Genomic DNA, 22,382 nt, shown 5'->3' on the forward strand with positions numbered 1-22,382 from the left:
TGGAGAACAAAAGTAGAGGAGATAAGGGGATGAGGGATGGGAGGATCTCTGTATTGATGGAACATCCAGGAGGAGAGCCCCAGGCCCCCCCATAGCTGGTCTTTTTGTATGCAGATACCGACAACAATAAGTCCATTAGTGATGTGGTCTAATCCGGCGCGTGTGGCCGACCACGGTGGAGGCTAATAGAGACATGGTCTTTGGAAAGAAAGAGGATTACTTTAATCTAGCGATGGTCTGCACTTCTCGAGCTTAATGAGAGGACGGGACCCAACTCTATGTCTTTGTCCATCATCGCCCCTCTTTTCGCTAATGAAACGTCCCCCAATAGTGATCCACAACCATCTGGGGAAACTGAAATGTCCAACTGTCCAAAATGAACCAGCAGGTGATCTGGGACTTATTTTGCATTTTTTTGCTGATATGACATATATTAAAATTATATATTATTTTGTATGTATGTATGTATATATGTATATATGTATATATATATATATATATATATATATATATATATATATATTTTTATTTTCAACTCATCAGCTCATTAGTGGAGACTGCAAGACCTGAAGTGGGTGTGTCAGATATAGGGAGACATACAAAATGTGCAGTGCTGGGGTACCTTCATGGAGAGGTTTGAGAACCACTGCTCTAAGGGGCCAAAACCGGTAAAAGGAAGTAAAGGCCAACAGAAATGTAACAGCTTAAGCAAGTATTGCTTTTGCTTGCAGTGTGTGTTTCTATGCTCTCCTACATTCTAAACACAGACCAATATCCTGGCTCATTGCTCTCTCCCATTTCTCCGATGCCAGCTGGCAATGCCAACGAGAGAGAGGCAATAAATCATTCCAGGGCTGGTGCCTGCACAAACTCTCAGGGTATATGGATTGCACAGCCACATATGCAGTGGAAGGAAAATAATTTAGCATACCGACGACCGGTTCCCATCAATCACAGCACTTAAACAGGCTTACTAACTTCATTTTAAGCTTAAATGTTGTTTCCCCACTCTAAAGATCTGAGGTGTTTTAAAAATAAGGCTAAAGTTTTTTTTTATTTTTTAAATATGCCGTCCTACAGGAAGCCCTTAAACTCACCTTGCAATTTAGTATGCCATTAAAATGGACAATTACAATTTTATGATCTCTGTTAAGAAAATGAATAGATGCAATTAAACAGTCCCTATGGTGGTCAGGCTCTCCCTAAGTCAACAACAATGATTACACATTCATTTAACCACAACCACAGAGTGAAACGACTGTTTCATGAGGGACATGAGCAAAAAGTGCAAATTAAATGTTATAAACCAGAAAGTTCAGACTCTAAAATCTAATTGGATGAGCCGCAATGTACATGCAACTATTATTATTATTATTAGAAGAATTACTTATTTATTATTATTATTGAATTGTATTTAGATGTAATAACAGACCTAATTATTATTATTGCTGTTTTTATTATTACAGTATATTTAGATTATATTTATTTAGATGATGATGATTAAACATACTAATAATAAATGTAACTACTAATTCTACATTCAAACCAAGTAAACTGAGGTGTAACTACAGAGAGACAAATGAGAGTTGTTGATGTCTCAGAGATGGTGGCAATGACTGAAAGTGGATGGTGGCTCCCTAGGGTGTCAGAGGTGGGTTGCATTGTCCCTTGGGTCCTGTCTGCTCTGGTCATAACCCTGACTATACAAAAGCTCACAGATGCACCCCTGCTTATCAAGTTGAGTGGGGGTTTAGTCTAAACTCCTCCTTGTACCACCTGTTGCTCATTCAGCTAAGCACTCTCTCTCTTTCTCTCATTTCCATTAATATCCCCCCCCACACAGTTTATTATGACTATCTTTACTGCATATCTCTCTTTCTCTCCCTCCGAGGTGGCCTTGTGTTCATATGTCTGATCTGTGTTACTCGTGGCTGGCTTTAAAACATTCATTAGGTAGTGAGAGAGTTAAATAGCCAGGGGACAGAAGGCCTGTGTCGCCCCGTGTCCGAATGACCCCACCGTCAGCAGTCTCCCTGACCCCTGGAGTTCGACGGGCTAAGTGATCTCATTATTACTGCACGGACACACACGCAGCCACATGCACGTCTGGAGAGACCTGGGTCGGCTTTGCTGGTTAATATGCATTTGCTAGAAAAATGCATTTGCAACTTGGCACCTCTTTGGCAAATTCAGGAAGATTAATAGCTCACATATTCACAACGAAGGCTCTGGAATAATAAATCTACTTTGTGGATGCATCTCATCAAAGTCTGAATGAAGTTTTAGCAGCTTTGCGGGACTGAAATTGTCTTCTGAGTCAAGACGAAACGGGAAGTCGGATCACAGAAATCTGATTTATGTAGGGTGTGTCGATGCATTAGAGCTGCAGTAAAAGACTGCTCAAATCTAATTAAAAACCTTTATAATGTTTTTTACAATGCTCTTTTCTGCTGGTTTCATAATCAATTTATACTGAGGAGTTTCAAAGTCTTAACTGCTCCAGGCCACCCTTCAGCACCCACACGAGTCTAGATCCAAGGCAATAAGGTTAATAGCACAGAGGGCAGGCGGCCCAGAGGGGGACAGCATGCCCTGCTGAACATAAGCCACTATTACTTTAGTTTTGTCCTGGACTGAGGGGCTTCACATAAATAGGCTTATCTGTCAGGATGTCTCCAGCTTAAACCCTAGAGGTGCAGAGTGACCCATAAGCAAACCCTATCATCACCAGCAGAATGGCCCAACTCAGGTTTTCTGCAGACCTTACTGGTATTTTTATTATTTTAATATTACATTTACAATATATTCAATCAATTATTAATTTAATTAATTATAATTTAATGATTATTAATCTATAATTATTATTATTTGATACAATATATAAAAATATTGTTAAATTAAATAAAAAAATGATTCAATAGATAATATATTTATATAAAAATGTATATTTAAATCTAAAATAGTAAAACAATTGTTTAAATAAATATTTAGTATATATTATTAACTAACTATAAATAAATAAACAAATAAACTTAGCTAAATATAAACTTGGAAAAAAAAGGAAGGCATTTAATAGAATAGTTTTTGCTGTGGTGTCAAGAATCATGAAATTTCAACTAGGTTGCTGAAATCACGACAATCTTAGGGTGCTTTCACACCTGTGGATTGATTGCTTTGTTCCGAAACAGGGATTAAAATTATTACAATGTTGCTTTTTATTCTTGGTGCAGTTCGCTTTCACACAGCAAAGTTTCTAAACAGACCAAATTTGTTAATACAAGTCACGCGTGAGTAAACTGTTCTCTCATTGGTCAAAGTTCCACGGTTTATTTTCCGGGATTCCACTTAGCTGTCACGCATGTCATCCATCAGGATGGAACGACAACAGCTTCGTGGGCTTATAGTTGGTTTTTTTTTGTAGCTGTCGTAATATTCATTTATCATTTTGAGCAGGAGTCCAGGATTCATCGTAAAAACATTTTTTTAAATGCACCTACTACGAAGAAGAGCAGTAAGACGGCATTATAAAATAAAAAAGTGTGCTTTGATTTTGAATGGCGAAGACGTGCTCACCCACAGACATTCACAGATTCATTTTGAAGTATTAGCAAAACAACAAAGCTACTGCTTTTCATGGAACTTACGCAATTACCCATTATACATTGTGATATGGCCTGGTTCGTTGGTCCGTTAGATCGGATTGCTTTCTCACTACAACCGAACCGCTCCAGAGTTCGTTTTCAATCGAGCCGAGACCACCTCGTTCAGGCGATCTCGGACCAATTGTTTTGGCGCAGATCCGAGCGCGATTGTTACAATTATGCCCAAACGAGTTCACATATGCCCAAACGAAACAAGCTAAGGGGGGAAACGCGCCAGGTTCCGAAACAACGGGCCAGGTGTGAAAGCACCCTTAGTTACAATTCAGACCAAACTGGCTGCTGACCTGTGTTTTTGCAGTACAACAGGTTTTGGGACCCTCCCCATAAGTGGAAAAGTGTGAAAGTTTCCCGCCTCTCACAGCTAATCAAAACAAGAACAAGAGTATCATATCTTCCTTTCACCAACATTCCATAGAACAGCTGCTGTTCCGTCTTCACCTGTTCTCCTGGAAACAGTCCTGACCCCCCAAAACAACTTTCATTAGAAGCTCCAAATGGCTGATGTTTACCCATAAGCCATGCAAAAGTATAAAGAGGGGCAACACCAAACGCTGAGCATCATTTAAAAAGTAATAAACCACAAACCACAGATGAACTATCACAGATCCATTCCCTTTCATCTATCATTTAACGTGTGAGAGTTCTGTCACTGTAAATCATCCCAGCTCCGGCTTCATCATCTGAGTAATGTAACCGTACCGACATAACTCAACTCCTCGACCGTAAATACCGCCTTCAAAAGCAGCGTATATAAACAGGCTGTTAAAACACTCTCTGGGAATTCGGTCCCTCCCACGCATGCCGGGCCAAGAGCCTGTTTATTCTCACCAGAACATCTCGCGTTTGACCGAAGATCTGTGCCCTCCTAATGTACGACATGCTGCCTGCTGATGGCAGATCAACACGCCTGGCATATGGGTTCCCTCCTTCTCTTTTCTATTTATCTTTCTACCTCCCTTTCTCGCTATATATATATATATATATATACCTCTCTCTGCCAAACCCCCAAAACCTGTGAACCAGACAAGCTCTATGGCTGGCAGCAGACCCCTCATTCCCGTCTCCCGCCCACCACCTGGCTGATGGATCCATGCCACGATGGAGAAAGATTATCTCCATGCATAGAGCTGGCACTATGTGCCCAAATCTCATCACCACAATGCCCACAGAGCTTATTCCATCAAAATAAAGCTATTCTGAACTTTTATTGCATTAAAGGGATATTAAAGGAATAGATCAACCAAAAATGGAAATTCTGTCAACATTTACTCACCCTCATGTTGTTCCAACCGGTATGGATTTTTTCTACTGTGGAACACCAAAGAAGCTATTCTGAAAATCACTGTAGTTTTGAACCCCACTGACTTGCATTAAATGGACAAAAACAGTTAAAACATTTGTCAAACTATATTCTTTTTTGTTCCACAGAAGTCAGGATTGAAACAATGAGTTGGGGTGTAAATGTGGGCTTTCATATGTTAATGTACACGTTATGATTTCATAATCAATTTAGTCTTGTATAAATAGCCTCAATTAACTAATTAGGGAAATTTGCATTGTAAAAGGAAGTATATAATGAATATATATCATATTTTAGACTGACAACTGACTAAGCTATACTATCAATGTATATTTTTATCTATGTGATTTTTTCTTGTTTTTGGCCACCATTCCCTAGAGAGGAAATGTCGCACTGTCATCTCACAGGAGAGCCAAACATATCTAATGATATAGGCCACCTGGATGATGGGGGCATGGATAAAGGACAGGACAGACAGTTGGCAAGGATGTGCGGTTTAGGAATCTAGACCTAGAATCAACTCCTGTGGGGTTCTAGAACTATTTGTGTATCAGAATTCTTTCCACTGCGCACATTCAGTCTACAGTTAATGATAATGACAGTCTCGTTTGAGGAACATAGACTGCAAACGTTTCTGCTCAATGTGAGAAGAACTCATCCAAAAACCTTTCATTTGTAGGGGTAAGCTTGGGAATTTCAGATGCTTGATTATGCGTTTAGCTTGTTTTCGGTTCACTGAGGTAAAAACATATTTTTTAGATGCTGCTGTAAAAGGAGTTACCAAGACATACACATTTCCAAGCATTAAATTGAGAGTCTCTATCGTATTCTGGATGAAAACCACCATCTTTAATGCAACTTTGGAAAACTAATTTTCTCAGCAACAATAAAAAATGTTTTATTCAACAGACCATCTGTTCTGTAACCCTCATGGATCACGAACTTACAATGAACTTGTTGTTTTGAAACAGCACAGTGTCTTTTAGGCGTGGGATATCACTAATAAATTAATCTGAAATGTAGGTTAATGGTTTTGGTAACAGCATCCAACAGTCAGTCCTATAATTGAATGGAGTTATTGTTCAAATCCAATCTGAAAACTCAAAAATATTTGATATGGAAATATGAGAGAAATATAACTTTCACTGCTGATTAGAAAGAAGAAATAAAAATCAAACTGAAAAGAAATCCAATCTGAAAACACTCCTCAAGAATGAGAATAAATATCATCATGCAGCAAATAACCATTATTTCCAGCTTTGGAGAGCTGCACCAACTTCAATTAATCCTGAAGACATCAAAAGTAATACAGTTTCTTTGCTTTCCCTTTTAAATAAAGATATTGAAGCTCAACGGGGAGGTTCAGATCCTAATTAGATAGCAGAGTGTGAGTGAATTGTAAATGCTTTGGGTTTTGAAGCGTTTTGCAATAAGAATGCATGGAAGAGGAATTTAATAGACAGGATTTATGAGTAGCTGGAGACTGAATCTGCGTTCTGGCTTTGAATTGTGTGAGAATGGTGCTATTCTTTCCAAGCGGAGCCAGAACGTGGGGACCATTACGTCTCGCTGATATCTCGGAGCAGATGGTGAAATACTCAAGCAGGTGAGGATCTGTCCTTTGACAAAACCATTTAAGGTCTGCAGGCCACCTAGAAACAATTCTATATCAGAAAGCTCTGAGGTCGCATGACAAAAACATAATGTTGCGGAAGCATAATGAAATTGGCAATAATCTAATGACCGAAATCAAATAGTGTCATCAGCATTTAATTAGCGCGTATTGGATATGGGAAGCCCTGCTCTTAAAACCTGGAGCCATTCCATGAGAAACACTGAGATGCTAGTGGATTTTTTTTAAGCTAACATCTGTCACCTGGAAGCCGCCAGCATTACGCTTCTCTCTTGGCTATTTCTGGGGGTTGAATTTATCTCGAATACCAGCTATCATCCATCTACATTAATACCACAAATCAGATTACCTCCTCTAAAACTAACAATGACCTCAGTGCTTCCCTCCACCAGGGACGATGGTTATGGGTCGCCGCAGCGAGTGGAAGACTAAACAAGATCGAGTGGAGATGGAGGAGAAGGGAAAAAGATGAGGAGAGCAGGACAAAATGGGAAAGCTTTATAGAAGCGGCGGAAAAAAGATGAGCACTGCAGAAAATTGCAGTCGGAGAGATTGAGGAAGAGAGTGCGAGGCAAGGATCAGAGTACAAATGAGCCGACTTACTTGCGACCTCCAAAGAGGCATTACGGCTGACGGCTTCGCCCAAGTAATTCCTCGCTACGCACACGTACACTCCTTCGTCAGGCTTGCTGCGTCTTCCGTGAACGATTCGGAGGAAGAAGAGGGAACCGCTAGGGAGGAGCATGCGGTGCGAGCGTGGATCCTCACGGTCCGTTTCGACTCTCTCTCCATCTTTGTACCACTCCACTATAGGGGTCGGCCGACCTTCGGCCTTACAGTTCAACGTGGCGGGCTCGCCCTTGGAAACAATGAGGTCTGAGGGGTGTTCGACAATCCGTGGCGCGGCATCTTCCAACCTCGGCCGAGATCCTGTAAGAGAGAGAGAATCGGTGGTCACTATTTGCATTACATGCAATTGAGAGAATTTGGTATAAAAACAACTACAATAACAGAGTGTCTTAAATGCGGTAACACTTTATTTTAAGGTGTCCTTGTTACACGTTACATGTACTTACTATTAAAATAACAATAAATTATGCATAATTACACGCAAGCAACCCTAAGCCAGACCCTAATCCTAACCCTAACCACATAGTAAGTACATGTAATTAATTAATATTACTCCGTACTTAAATATATAATTACATTGTAACAAAGACACCTTAAAATAAAGTGCAACCCCAGATGCGATACAGTGCAACATGCAATACAAGTACAGTTGTGAATAGGGCTGGGTATCGAGTTCGATACTTTTTAGGCACCGACCGAATTGCCTCGATACCATCGAGTATCGAAAAACGTCTCGTCGTTCGTTACCAAATTTTCATACCTAAGGGGTTAATCTCATCAGCGTCAGTGAGCCAATAAAGGCCCGGGTATACTTCACTTTCCGCGTTCCGTTCCATCTCATGCTCAGCCACGTCCGCAGAACTTTCAAATTATACTCAACCGCGGATGAGTGCGGACGGACGAGCTCGACACAGGCGCAGTTTGACTTGTGCTCTGTCTCAACTTTCACCTTGCGCATGCGCTGTTGTACGCGGACTGTCCGGGCGGTCTCAAAAAATTGCCTGCACGCGGACAGGGTGCGCGGCTGTCCTCGAGCCCTCCTGATGACGAAAATGACGTAATGTGGATACTGTATAATACTTTGGCCTTAAGCCTGCAGCACTAGCCAGTGTGTTCAACTAGAAGAGGTGTGGCGCAGATCGATCAGTGTTTGACATCCGCGAGAGCGATTCGGCAATTCATGCAAACTGTAGCATCATGCTACATAGACAATAAATAAGATTTATATTCCGCTTTTACTCAAAACTCACTTTAAACCTCCATTGAGTGTTTGTAATAACTTCCGATTGCCGTCTAATGTGTGTTTTGGCCATGTAATGTTGCTGAAATTAAATATGTTATTACCTCTGAGTCAGAGGCCTAACAGATGTGTAAACTGAAGACTATTTGAGCTTTATTAAAACTATTTGAACTGATTTATTGTGTTGGTTACATTTTGTTCTTTTGTGCAGTGGCTCAGGAGATGAGTCTTTGAGATTGTATAAACATCAACAAGCTGAAAAAAAAAAAGTTTTTCTTTTTAGATAATGTAATCTTGTTAAAATTGATTTCATAAAATTGGTATCGAAAGAAGTATCGTTCAGGAACCGGTATCGAAGTCAAGGTATCGGTATCGAAAATTTTTGAACGATACCCAGCCCTAGTTGTAAATCTTTTTGATTCATGATTCACAGCTTTCTAATTTGACAGTTTTTGCAAATTCAATATACAATTCGATTCAATTTTATTAACAGCAATTTCATTCAGCATTTTTTTAAATGTTATATTTGTATGATTCTTTATATACTTCCTCTAATCAAGTTCCACATAATTGTCAATTAGACATTAAACAAGTTTTGTGCTTGTGATGTTCCATGCAAAATAGTTGCTTTGAGTGTGGACATGACATGGTCGTCAGAAACTTCACACGTGGTGTACAAAATCTGTATAAATAAAGTTATTTGATGACTAATAATCTGCCAAAAAAATTTAATTATTCCAAGCAAAGAGCATAAATTCTCACTTTACACCAAAAAACTGCTCTTAGCCTAATTCCAGTTGGAGGTTAGCCAATAAGATGCACAGTCTTGGATCCAGCACCTGCTTTACCAATGCTATCTTTACAAGTTGATTATTCACGTCACTGTTGACAAGGATGTAAAATACAATTTCCACCAACACTCGACTAGGTAAAATTAAGAAGTTATACATATGTATTGCTCATACGCATGTCATAAACTGGCAGTATGAAAATGACATGCTCTATATTCAACAGCTATCAAAGAAAACATAAATGAATTTCAATCCCGCAGTAGCTGGAATGCTGGGATATGTATATATAATTTGTCTTCTGTTTTAAGGCGCATATGAATTCATGCTGACTGCCAAGGGTTTTTTGTTTCACACAGTTGTTGAGGGGGGGAGGAAGGAGAAACCGGTGGTATGGTAATTCAGGTAGGCTTTCAGAAAGCTTTGAAATTGCTTTTCTCTCTCCCAATTTGAATGACAGTGTGGTGGTAGGACAATTACGGATGAATAACAACAACACAAACTGATTCTCAACAAGACCGGGGAATTTCAGCCATCGGGAGATATCTGGGGATGAAAGTGAGTCATTGTGCATGGTGTTTTTTTTTGTTTTTTTTTAAATAATTACCGATCCCGGCGGCAACAATTATACTGGGGTTTAAAATTTGTGACAGGAGAGAGACTGTGATTTCCAGCAGTCAGAGTGAGGGATGGTGAAAATATCTTTCAGTTGGAAATGAATCACGTGTGATAGCTCTAAAAAAAAGCTACAGACATCCCCCTGGGGAAACGTCCATCACAACCTGAAAATACACAAAAATTACACAGGATTACAAGAAAAACACAGTAATGCATTTCACGCACATGGAGATAAACTAGCAACATGGCATTAAAAAACAGTGCTTTTAAGGATTATTTCTTGCCATTCAGATCTGCAAAGCTTTACTTTGCTTTATTACTTCATATTCAGTCGAGTGGATAAACACCCCTGGGCCAAAGACTAATGTAACTTAAAACAAACCCATTTCCCAACCACTTTACCCCAGCCATGAATAACATGACACAGTGACCTTACAGTTGTAGTACATTGGACTTCATCCACAAGAGACGGCAAAGACCAAACCGCAAGCTTTGTGTTCACCTCCGAATCCCCAGAACTGTTGCCCTTCCAGTCTTTCAAAACAAAAAGCCCCATGGCCCCGCTGGGTTAAGGGAGCGGAGACCGCCAAGGTTTGGCTAATAGCTTTTAGCGGACACTTATGGACTGCCGAACAGACTGTGGTTGGCAGGGGGTGGAGGAGAAACAGTGGGGTAAGAATCCAAGAACAGGCTTATAAATAAAACAGACCAAACACTCCCAACCTGCCACAGAGGAGATGTAAGACAGGGAAAGAGATGCAAAGTAGTGATGCGCGGATGAGCTAAAACGTCACCCGAATCCGCAGCTTCAAATAAATTATCCACCCGCCAACCGCCCGCACCTGTATTTTTGTCTGATTTAGATAACCGCACCCGACCCGCACCCGATCATCACATTAGGGTTCATACGGTCATAAAAAACCTGGAAAAGTCATTGAACAGCAATTTCCAGGCCTAGAAAGTTTTGTAAAAATAAATAAACTCAAAAAGTTTTTGAAAAGTCATGAAAATCTATTTCACAATTCTCTGTATAATAGAATTATGTTTAATCAGATCCTGAATTTCGTTGCGGGATTGCGCATACATCGCATTACTCACTCCCGCAGCTTTCGACTTTAAAATGAGGGAAATTACTGCAAAACCTTTATTCAATATAGCGTGTAGGTTAGATGACTAAATAAATCCACACAAACCATCAGATGAAAACAGCGTAAGTGATTCAGCTGTACCGGGTCTTCTCTCTTTGACTTTCGTTTCACATCGACGCATCTAGAGCTGCTGCACGCTGCAATAGAAGACTTTAGCTCGCGTTTCAGGACAGTTGACAGAATTGTCAATTGCCTGATCGGTCATTGTTGCATCATCACAAAAATTTATTTGGAATAGAATTCAAAATCAAAAAAGATATTCAAATTTTAGTAAAGTACAATTACAATTCACAAAAAAAGAATATAACTATTATTTTAACTAAAAAAGAAATATATCTTACTAGATAGATAGATAGATAGATAGATAGATAGAGCATTCTTCAATTTTGAATTTTGTTGAATCTAGGCTAATTCTATGCTACAACAGTAGCACAACTTCAGTCCAGCTGTTAAGGATTACATCCAATAAATGCTGCTGAATTTAGAGCATGTCCTATCTGGAAGAACACATACAAGTGGCAATCTCACTGTGTGACATGCTAGTAATGGTTCCAGCAGTTAGATTGATTCAGGGATAAAGGGAGGTGCTGCAACTACAACTCATCTGCTCTTAAAGGTATCAAGCCCTTGTACTGTAATAGGGGTTTGACCTTGTTATGTGAAGGAAGAGGGGGGAAGGTGAGCCGGCTCTGGGAGGAAATACATGCATCTGGCTATCCTTCTGATCAATCCCAAGGGGCTTTTGGCACTAAGAATAATTATCTCCAGTGTTGGGGAGGAAATAAGATCTCTAAACACGGCCCAGTTAAACAAAGACAGATGATGCAAGCCATGTTGCAGTAACAAGACATGCTCTGGGAAATTTTCACAAACAGCAAGTGCAGCGACATATGCAAATATTCAGAATTTTCCAAGAGAAGGTGTCAATGCCAAAGGATCTCCATGACAACCATACAAGGAAAGGTCAGATGTCGATCTAATAATTGTCTCCATCCCTTGAAGTATGTGTGAAAACCTGGAGGTCACAAGAAGAAAGATGAATTAAGTAGTTCTAAAGAAGCGCAAATTAAAATGCAGGAGGAATTATCAGCGCGGGACAAAATTAGTATCAAATCTTGAACAAAAGCATTTTTTTACTTAGATGAATAAGACAAGATCCAGAAGAACTTTGACATCTAAAACAATTTTGCAGCATGTCAAGCTTCAGTATTACATAAAAGCACAAAGCTTAACACCAAAGACAAAAATGGCCAACTTTATTTCTTCCAATCCTCATCTGCAATTCTTTTGAGTGGCTTCCCGCCCCCCTTAAATAGTTGATTATTTTACAACCTCACCCCTCCTTTTTTCACTGGAATCTGGGAATTGATTTGCAAATGTGCATTCATTACCCTAAGTTAAATTAAGAAGTGGGGGGCGTTCCTTCCGACACTCTTTCTTAACCGATCTGTTTTTTTGCATTTACAAACAACAAAGGGGCTCTTGAGAAAGAACACAAACCCGGGGTCATAAAGCTATGCTCTTTACTCCTGTGGCTCCTGATGGTGAGAGGACAAAGTGAAGCTGGTCACATGCAAAAAGGAAATTACACAGGAGGGCTGCTGTTTTCCTCTGGGACGAGAGTGTTTCTGCCTGGATCAACCCTGCGAGGTGGGAACCGGGATGGATTAAGTGCAGTGGCAAGTGCAGAAATTCCATGACAGCTTCTACAGAGCAACCTGACACCTTTAGGGGTTGTGGCAAGAGCTGCTTATGTGCTTCCTGCTTAAGAAACAGCAAAAGATGTTGTTTACTGCAGGGGATGAAGAGGATTTCTCATTCTAACAGGAAGAGACAGCATCGAGTCATGGAGCCTTAGCAAAACAAAGTCTACGTACCATTGTGGGTTCAGGGGCTGTGTGTCCATTACATGAGCTTTGATGTTGTTCAAAGGGATGAAATACTCTCTTTGTTAAAATAGTGTACTTGTATACAGGGGATTTAACATGAATGCAAAGGGTACTGGTTAGTAGATAGATAGACATTCCTACTTACTGCACAAAACACTTTGTGATATACAGTGGTGTGAAAAAGTGTTGGCCCCCTTCCTGTTTTTTAAATTTTTTGCATATTTGTCACACTTAAAAGATTCACCCAACCAATCCCAAATCCTTAATCTTTAGAGTAGTGCAAATGGGACTTCCTGACACATCAGATTTTATCTTCACACAAAGGCTCATCTGGCCACTCCATTGCTTTGAGAACCTTCTCACTTCACAAAATAAACAGTACTTTAAACGAACCTTCTTGTTGGGCAGTGGCAACATCCAGCTGAAGGTATTGATCCCTCTGTGGATTCCCGAGAGAAGACTTGGCGGAAAAGAGGAGGGGAGTAAATACGGTTCTTTCAGTGGTTCTCTTTAAGTACTGACCCTAAACCCTGCGATCTCAAACAACACTGAGTTCGGAGTTGCCTCAGGTGATCAAGCCATTGAGGCGTAAAAAAAATAACCTCCTGGTCACCCTGGACTTGCCAAACTAGCTCATTCCTTTAGTGTGGGGCATTTTTAGTAGAGGCTGTGAGGAATCCTTTGCTTTTCTCTGGGAATAGCTGTCTTTTTGTGTTGCCATATACTCAGATATGTATCAGTACTCTGAGACACATTTGCCCGGGTTCATTCAGATTCTGCGAACCCTCTCCGAAGGCAGTACAATAATACCACAGTCTGTTTTCCCTGACCTCCTGTCAGGGGCGTAGCCATCATTTCAGAAGTGAGGGGGACAGAAATGTTATATATATTATAAAAAAAAATAATAATAAAAAAAAAAATATATATATATATATATACTGTATATAAAGCATTACAATATAACGTTTCTGTAATCTATATATATACTTTATTTATTACCTGGAGATGGCTTGACAAACACAATTAAACCATATTGTCGCAATCGTATGTTTAGAGTCTTCATGTTTCCAAACGTTTCTGTTTTTCTGAAAACTGTTTTCATACAGCATAGCTGGACGCTTTTGTCCATATTAGGAATTTCCTCATATGACTTTCTGTGCGAGAGCGCCCTCCGGCTTCGAGTATGAGTGAAACATACACTGCATGAGTGTTTAGCGCTCCGCGATGTTCATCTCGCCTTATTCAAGTGAGGGGGACAGAAATGTTATATATATTATAAAAAAAAATAATAATAAAAAAAAAAATATATATATATATATATACTGTATATAAAGCATTACAATATAACGTTTCTGTAATCTATATAACCTACCAGTCAACAGTTTTTGAACAGTAAGATTTTTAATGTTTTATAAAGAAGTCTCTTCCGATAGCTGAACGCTTTTGTCCATATTAGGAATTTCCTCATACGACTTTCTGCGCGAGAGCGCTCTCCAGCTTCGAGTATGAATGAAACATACACTGCAGTGTTTAGCGCTCCGTGATGTTCATCTCGCCTTATTCTGTGTCCGAATAAAACATCAGATCATGCACAGACTATCCTGTCTCTTTGAATTTAAATCTATATTTATTCACACCGGCTCTTGAAAACCTCTATGCGAACACACTTGCCCGAAAAAGTGCGGGGGACGAATTTACGTGATATTAAAAGTGGGGGGGACACGTCCCCCGCATCCCCCGCGTAATCTACGCCCCTGCCTCCTGTAATTCAAACTCTCCTCACCAAAGAAAAACACATCTGGAATACATGTCAATGGCATATCGCATATCTCAAGGGGGCGTCAACGTGTCCCATAGAGGAAGAAGTAGGGAATAAAAGATCAATTGTGCATGGTGGCGACAGTGGAGCTCCATCCCAGCTGCTCGGTTTTGTCTGGACCTCTTCAGTGCCCCGTTAATGGAAGTGGCCTGGTTGGGGCGACCAGCATACCACGACTGGTTGAGATAGCATCAGCTTCCTGGTCCTCCTAGTGGTGCATCACATTCCGCTGGATTAATCCCAACAGGCACTTTCCGCTTGACCCCAGCATTGCTAGGTGAGGCCCACACAGAACCACAAATTTAGCAGGAAGTGAAGTTCCAGGCTGAGGAATCTGACTGTACAGAAGATCTAGATGTTTTCCCAAACCTGATCTTTTTTCTGCTATTCACACCAGTCGCTTTTAAGCACAAGCGAAGTTCCCTCAGAAGACCGCCTCGTCTCCTGATCCCTTAAGACTGCCATTTTTCAGCTTCAGGTCAAATTCCAGTGAAAAGGTAAAACAAAGTGTAAGCGGGCTTTGAAGTCACTTTCTTCTCATCAAAAATTATACAGCCGCTTTAAAATTCTTTCAATCTTCAATGGCCGGGGCCTTCAATCGAGAGCCAACCTGACTATTCATGAACTGGATCTTTGAAAGTCAAATAGAGAGAGATGAAAAGGACTAGGGCGTAGTTGGCACTGTACGGATGGGCTTCATGTTAAATACATGCTCGGGGAAAGCATGCATCGAAAGGGACGATGATTAGGCCTATATTCAACATTTGTCTGCTCCCAGAACAGCGGGAACTCTACATATCTCCCCCTGAGGTCCAGAAGATAACATATCACATTCAGGATGTGTTCTTGTTGCTTTGATGGCTGATGATTGCAGGAGGAAATGACCAAAAAGAGGGGTAGGAAAACCCCTAGGCTTCCCTTAGCGCTGGACTTAACCTGTGAATGTTTCTGAAGATCTGCAACATATGGCACTGCGCTGGTGAAATACACAGCTGAATTGCTTTCAATTAGTGACTCACGCATTTAACAGGTTTAACATTTAAGTCGAGTGGTGCTCATCGAGATGGTGGGTGTTTTGCATAAGAATGACTCACTGGGTCGGTCATAAACATGAGCAGTCCTGGCATGGCTGGATACAAGACTGACATGTAGGGAGGGAAGAATTTTCTTCTTGAGAAAGGCATATGAGATAAAAGACTAATTAATGGACTGCATAATAATGCTGTGAATTAATATGCTGACAAAGTGAATGCATAGCTTTAGCAGCCAAATTAATGACTACTTTCCATTTTTAGATTTAAAACAGAATATAATATTACGACAAATATCAGATGAGTTCAACTGAATGCTATAATACACTGCTAGGGAGTGCAATGGCAGTTTCAGACTTTCATGCTTTGGTAGTGTAAAATGTTTTAATTTATATATCAAATATATCAAATGTTTGAGATAAAAGAGAATTCCCTCAGGGAGCACTTTAGCCCTATTTTGGGTAACTGGGGCATTTCTGTCACTATTGGTGGCAGTTTTGCCCAAGCACTGGTTCATTTCTGACTCCAGTCTGAGAGCTAGAGACTGAAAATTCGAAATTTAAGAGTTAATTTGCATTCTTAGTCTCTATACTGCACAAATCGTTTACGAGAAAACTTCAACAGACAAGATATCTAAAAAAATGTAAAAGCTGTATATTAACTAAAACTATTTGTAATGTAAAATAAAAAAAGTTTAAATATGAACTCAAAACAGTAAAATTATATATATATATATATATATATACACACACACACACACTAATATTAAATATTAAAATATATCAAATATCAAGTAACATCATAGTATAAAACATACAGCGAAAAACTCTCTAGTTTGTTGGTCCTTCAGTACAAGCCGGCAAAAAGCATAAGTCATGGTATTTTCAGCAAGGAAAGCAGCAGATTCCTGCAGTAAGAGAAACTATTTGGCATAGAATAGAGCTGATAATATCAAAGTCTTGCCACACGTCTATGGAGACACGAACAACAGCCTGTTAACAGTTCAATCGCTCTGACAGAGACAAAGACAAAGAATATTGACACCACATAAAAACATTCACAACATTCTTTGCATTGCAATCAAGGACAAATTCCAGCTCTGCCAAGCTGCGGTTTTGATCTACACGGCCATTAAACAACAACCGCGCACGTAATGTCCATGTCTAATACCCCTCTGAACCCAGCAACTGTTATTTACTGAAACAACACAAAGATCACGACTGATGAGGATAACGGGGACTCAACGCTAAGTAGGAGCACAGGAACGAAGTTGAACAGCATGAAAGTGTGTAAACATAGGCGCCAGGAGGGAAGAGAACGAGAAAGAAGTGTGTGTTAATGAAGGTAATCTAATAGCAGTGCCCATGCAGATAGAGACTGAGTCATTAAATTGGAGCTCCTGATGAGAGAGCACACACGGCCCCGGGCCCTTTTGTTTACAGTGTGCCCAAACACACACTTATATACACTATTAGCCAGGTCTGTTTGCATCAACTAGTAAACAGAGCGAATAAAACACAGACCAGAGGTCTCTGTTTCTCCAAGGACAACACAGTTGCACCATGTAAACACTCAAAGCACAAGCCAGCTGTTTAAGAGTTGGAGTGAGTTGTTACTCAGTGTGAGAGTGTGGTAATCTATAGGCTCAGCAGGTCCTGATAATGAGCAGTCATACTGTGTTGTTTGTCAGAAGGCATGGATCAAGAGGAATATCTTAATTTTTTGCCCAAAAGTGATCCAATAACTAAAAGAGTGGCTGAGCAGTCATGCCATGGGAACTGTGCTCCAGGCCTGGAGATACTAAGGATTCTTCGTCTGGGTATGTAAGTGGTATGTCGCCTTGGCATGCAGGTGGCCCCTGCAATGCCCCTCAGCTTCTTTCCACACACTGGCACACAGATAAACTGCAGAACCCACTTGAAATTATCAAAAGTCTTCAACAAGCTTATCTTAATAGGCATATTTACATGTTTAAAGAGTGGGGAGGAATGAGTATGCAGGGTCTAAAGTTAAAAGCAAGCACCAAATGTGTGTAAAAACTGGCTATGGCAAGTAAATAAAAGTTAAAATAAAAGTAACTTGGTAGTAAAACAACTTTATTATCTATCCATCGAAAGGTGTGGAAACAAGATCATGTTGGACCTTGAAGGTATGTGTTTAACTGCAATTCCTTAAACAGTATATTATTGTGAAAAGAAGGAAAAAAAACTAAAATTCCTTCTACCTTTGAGGGCCAGATGAACTTGGAGAAAAAAAAATCAGTCCAAAAAAGAGGATTACTGTGATACTTTGCTGTTGGATTAGGAAAGCAACAAACAAATGCAGCTATTGCATGCGTTTCAAAAGCTTAGGCTTTAAATAAATGTGCTTCTTAAACTCAAACACTTTCTATATATACACACTTCCTAAATTAAGCAGGTATTGGTCTTTTTGCTATTTCAGTTACATAAATGGATGATGGATGAACAGACAGGAATGATGGTAAGAAAAAAACCTGCTACTCTTACAGACTGATGTGTGAAAAGCCCCATACTGGAAAGATCCCAGAAAACAACCATGAACTTCCCTTATTGTATTATTGTTGATATAAACCACACTGACTTCTATTGAGTTATTGGATGGGAAAGAGAATCACAGAATCACCGCTGTAGGGCATGTCAATATCGAAGTGGTGAGAACGTTTCTGATTAAATACAGAGGCAGTTATATTTCTTGACAGGGAGGCTTAATATTGAACTCAGTCTGGGTTGGAGTGCTAGATAGAAAAAGTCATTCATTAAAGAAAGATACAATCTATAGTAATTTAAAAAACAGCCAAAGAGAGTCAAAAGTGGGTTACGTTACGTACTTTTCCTATCGACAGCTATGTAAATGAATGATGTATTTGCAGATGTCCTGACAATATCTCTACTTAAACCAATTAATCTTTGTATGTGTGTCACTTTTTCAATCCAGGTTTCCACAATATGTTCAACAGTTCTGCAAATGTAAAGCGAGCTACCACTTCAAGAAAACAAATCACAGACGCATATTTAAGAAATCTGAATAGCTAACAAATTATAATTGAAACTACTAGTCATAAACACACTCATAGAGTTTAGTTTGGCCTCTCTGATTCTTTGTATAGTGCTTCCCATTTGGAACATGGCTTTGAGGGTCACCACAGCCACTGGAACTAATGCGCAAGGCCATTAAACTGTCTTCATCTGCGGCCAGAGACACAAGGTTGGACAGATTGATGCCAAGGCATTGTGTTGTGTCCCCATTCACTGCCACACAGCAACGCCAGCAGAGTCTATGTCTTTAGGGTTCAATTCAAACTTCCTGTCAGCGCTAGACTCATAAAACCAGAGCCGTATGTGTTTCTGGCTTCCTTACTTGACCAATTAAAAAGCTGCCACAAAGAGGAGGTGATTAAATCCTGCTATTTTGGGAGATGAGTTACGCTCTTGCATAGTGAAATATGTGTTTTTAATCAAAGGTGTCACTTTTTAAAGCACATTAAAAAGCACATTTGTGGTGCAGCTTTATTAATTCTTAAGTATGATCTCGGCAAGAACAAAAGAGTGCTGGAAAGATATTGCCAAGCTGTTTTGTCTCCCAGCAAGGATCCAGTAAAGAGCGTGAATGTGCCGGGACAGAAATCAGACTGAGACATCAGAGCGTGCTCAGTAGGAGATGCAGCATTTATCTCCCTCCTTATTGACAGCCTCTCGACAGCACACTGTTTACACAGAGGAGACAGGGAGTAACTGTGTGATCGAGAGGGAGACGCAGACTTCTCTGAGTCACACCTCTTATACAGACACACACGCAAACATGCTTCGCTTCTGATCTAAGGAGCGACGACAGTCCTGGAGACACAAGACATCAAAATAAGCTGTCGTGCATGGAGGGAAAACCCTAAATGACACACTTTACACAAAAAGTCGCAGAGCTTTTGAAATGCTGCCAATCAAACGCTTATACAGTATAGGATGTAACGGCTACAGAACCTTGCGTGTTTATTGAAAATACAAAAGAAATGTTGTGCTTACAAGTAATTTTCTCATTTTAAACTAAGGTTCATCTGGTTTAAAGGGTGTCATTACCGAGTGAGTCAAAGGCCGGTAGTCGTTAAATGCATGTTTGGGGACAATCCGGGAAGAGCCGACAGCTGTTTGTGGCTGTTTAAAATGACTTCAAAAGAAGCCAAGCAAACAGACCTCCTCGAGCTACAAACGTAACATAGACAAACAACAAGTACACAACAATCACACTCAGAAAGGATCAGGCAGCTATAAATGAAAAGTTGAAGTGTAACTCAATGCCTTTTCTTTCAAAAGCCTTATCAGGTGTGAGAAGGTGAGAGGAGATAGCCAGCGGCCCTCGCCACATACCTGAGCTGGATTAAGTCAGAGGTGTGGGAAAAGAACGGGACAATGATAAATTCAGCTACACCGAACTAATCCAGACTCACTTTTTGGATGGTTTTGAGCCTGTTATAAAAACCAGAATTGGTTTTGGTTTGACCAGATCTGCTCATGAAACAAAAGAAGAGCACAGTATTGACAACACAATTTAGATTGGACTATAGATCTAGTCAAATAAAAGCTTTGCATGTCATTTCAGCCCTCGTCTGGCGGCTGTGCTACCCTTGATTCAGTGGCAGATTTTGTCAGCGGTTATATTGGAGGACATATTTCAGAGGCAATGTTTACTGCCCCATAAAACAGAGCTTCTGTTGGCCAGCACTGCCAGCAATACCACTGATCTAAGCACGATTCAATTCAAGCTATGCAAGATTGTGGCTCTACAGAGCCAGAGTTTGCAGCCAGGGGTCTTGAATGTAAACATTGTAAACATAAACAATGTAGAGCTTACATTTTCATGGCATTTCTAACTCTTTGCTAATTTGTACATTTCTAACTAATGGCCTGTCCTTTATCCCTGAGTCTGAATGAGTGGTCTTTGGGACTGTAAGGGTTAACAAAAAATAATACAGAAGAAAAAGAGTTTGCAATAGATAAAAATAGTTAAATAAAGAAGATATCCCTGTGTAGTTTTTCCATATTATGCGCTCTAAAAGAGAATTCGTCAAATTCAAGGTCTGATCTGTCCTAAAGTGAGTGTATTTACTGTAAACTGGGTCAGCTGGACTGTTTCGGCCATATGTTTATGTATAAACACTGTGTATTAATGATACATCTATAAATCATCTGTTTACATTAAAAGCATTGTATATATATGGTATATATGCCTTTTTAAGGACACATGAGATGCTGTGTAATTTAATCAAAAATTAAGGGGTTTGACTTTACTATAACTTAAGATCAAGAATATCTCACCCAAAACATATTGACTGTTTTGAATATTAAAAACACTGTAAATAATACATTTTAAAAAATGTTCTGCTGCTGTGTATGAGTTCTGTATCTATATAAATTATGTGCATTATCACCGTACAACCGAAGCAACAACAATAAAATACCACCATCCATAAGACAAAATTTACATTTAAAAACACCAGAGAAGATGTCGACAACTATTCCACAATGTTTTGCGATCATAATCCTCATATGGCCAGCTGTCGTGTTGTATTTTCTCCAGCTTACCTTGAGACACGCAGATTTGAGAGATGATGGCAAACACAACGAGCAGCGCATCTAAAGTCCTGCGAAACTCCATCACCCTCAGATATAAAGTCCACTTCAGTCGCCTTTATCCGGACAAACAGTCCTTAAAACCACCCCAAAAGCGCTACAATCCGGTTGAAGTGCAGGAGACGCGTTTGAACAGGCGGTCACATTGAAGAACTTTACAAACTAGACCCAAAACACACAAAAACTGGGTAAAATAATCTGAGCATCACAAATACTCCATATTCCCGTGCGCTTCCTGTGCGCTCGAGCGCTGATCTTTACAGATAAAGAGTCAATGTAACGGACTAAGATGTGATGCTCACAGTCCGTCTCAGCCGCTCTTACTTCCTCAAAGATTCATTTCACGGGCAAAACATATTTATTTTCTCGCTTTGCTTGAGTATGTAAAAAGTATCCGTTCTTTAACAGCCCCTTCAGTCAGATTTCCATCTCCGCCGCTGCCCCGCACTCTTCCCTTCGCTGTGAATGGACGGATTTACTACTCTCGCGTCTACAGGCGACTGTCTCGTGGCTCAAACCCACCCCCCGACTCCCTTCAGCAGTTACCCAAACTGGGGTAACAGAGCTCTTAAAGGGCCAGGCGCTTCATTTCGCTCAGCCTGCAGATATCGCTGTAAATAGTGAATTAATTCAATTCTGGAGTAGTTGTGAGAGATAATAATACCAGTAATTAAAAATCTGTCATTATTTACTAAACTTTAAGTTGTTTCAAAGCCGTATATGATTTTCTTTCTCACTCAGCGCACAAAAGAAGAGTTTAGGCAGAGTTGACAGCCTCAGTCACCACTGACTTTCATGGTATCATTCCATACAATAAAAGTGAATGGAGACTGAGGCTGTCATTCTGCCTAACATCTCCTTTTGTGTTGAGCGTGAATAAAAGATAAGAATTTTCATTTTTTAGGTGAGTAATTCCTTTTAAAACATGACAGTTTTAGTTGACCAAACGTTTTCTGAGAATAATATATCCAAAAACAGCATT

At 40.0% G+C, this 22,382-nt stretch overlaps 1 protein-coding gene across 1 annotated transcript in view; it reads right to left on the bottom strand.

The window, feature by feature from the left end:
* robo3 (roundabout, axon guidance receptor, homolog 3 (Drosophila)) overlaps positions 1-21,910 on the bottom strand; it is a 77,775-nt gene extending 55,865 nt beyond the window's left edge. Inside the window, exons 1-2 of the mRNA XM_016483097.1 lie at positions 21,353-21,910; positions 7,199-7,525 (exon numbers count right to left, since the gene is read on the bottom strand). Coding sequence (XP_016338583.1) covers positions 7,199-7,525; positions 21,353-21,425 — 400 coding nt within the window. The 5' untranslated portion in view covers positions 21,426-21,910. The remainder of the gene's footprint in view (positions 1-7,198; positions 7,526-21,352) is intronic.
* Positions 21,911-22,382: the final 472 nt, after the last annotated feature.

Source organism: Sinocyclocheilus anshuiensis, unplaced genomic scaffold, assembly GCF_001515605.1.
Source record: "Sinocyclocheilus anshuiensis isolate Anshui unplaced genomic scaffold, SAMN03320099.WGS_v1.1 scaffold437, whole genome shotgun sequence".
Lineage (NCBI taxonomy): Eukaryota > Metazoa > Chordata > Actinopteri > Cypriniformes > Cyprinidae > Sinocyclocheilus > Sinocyclocheilus anshuiensis.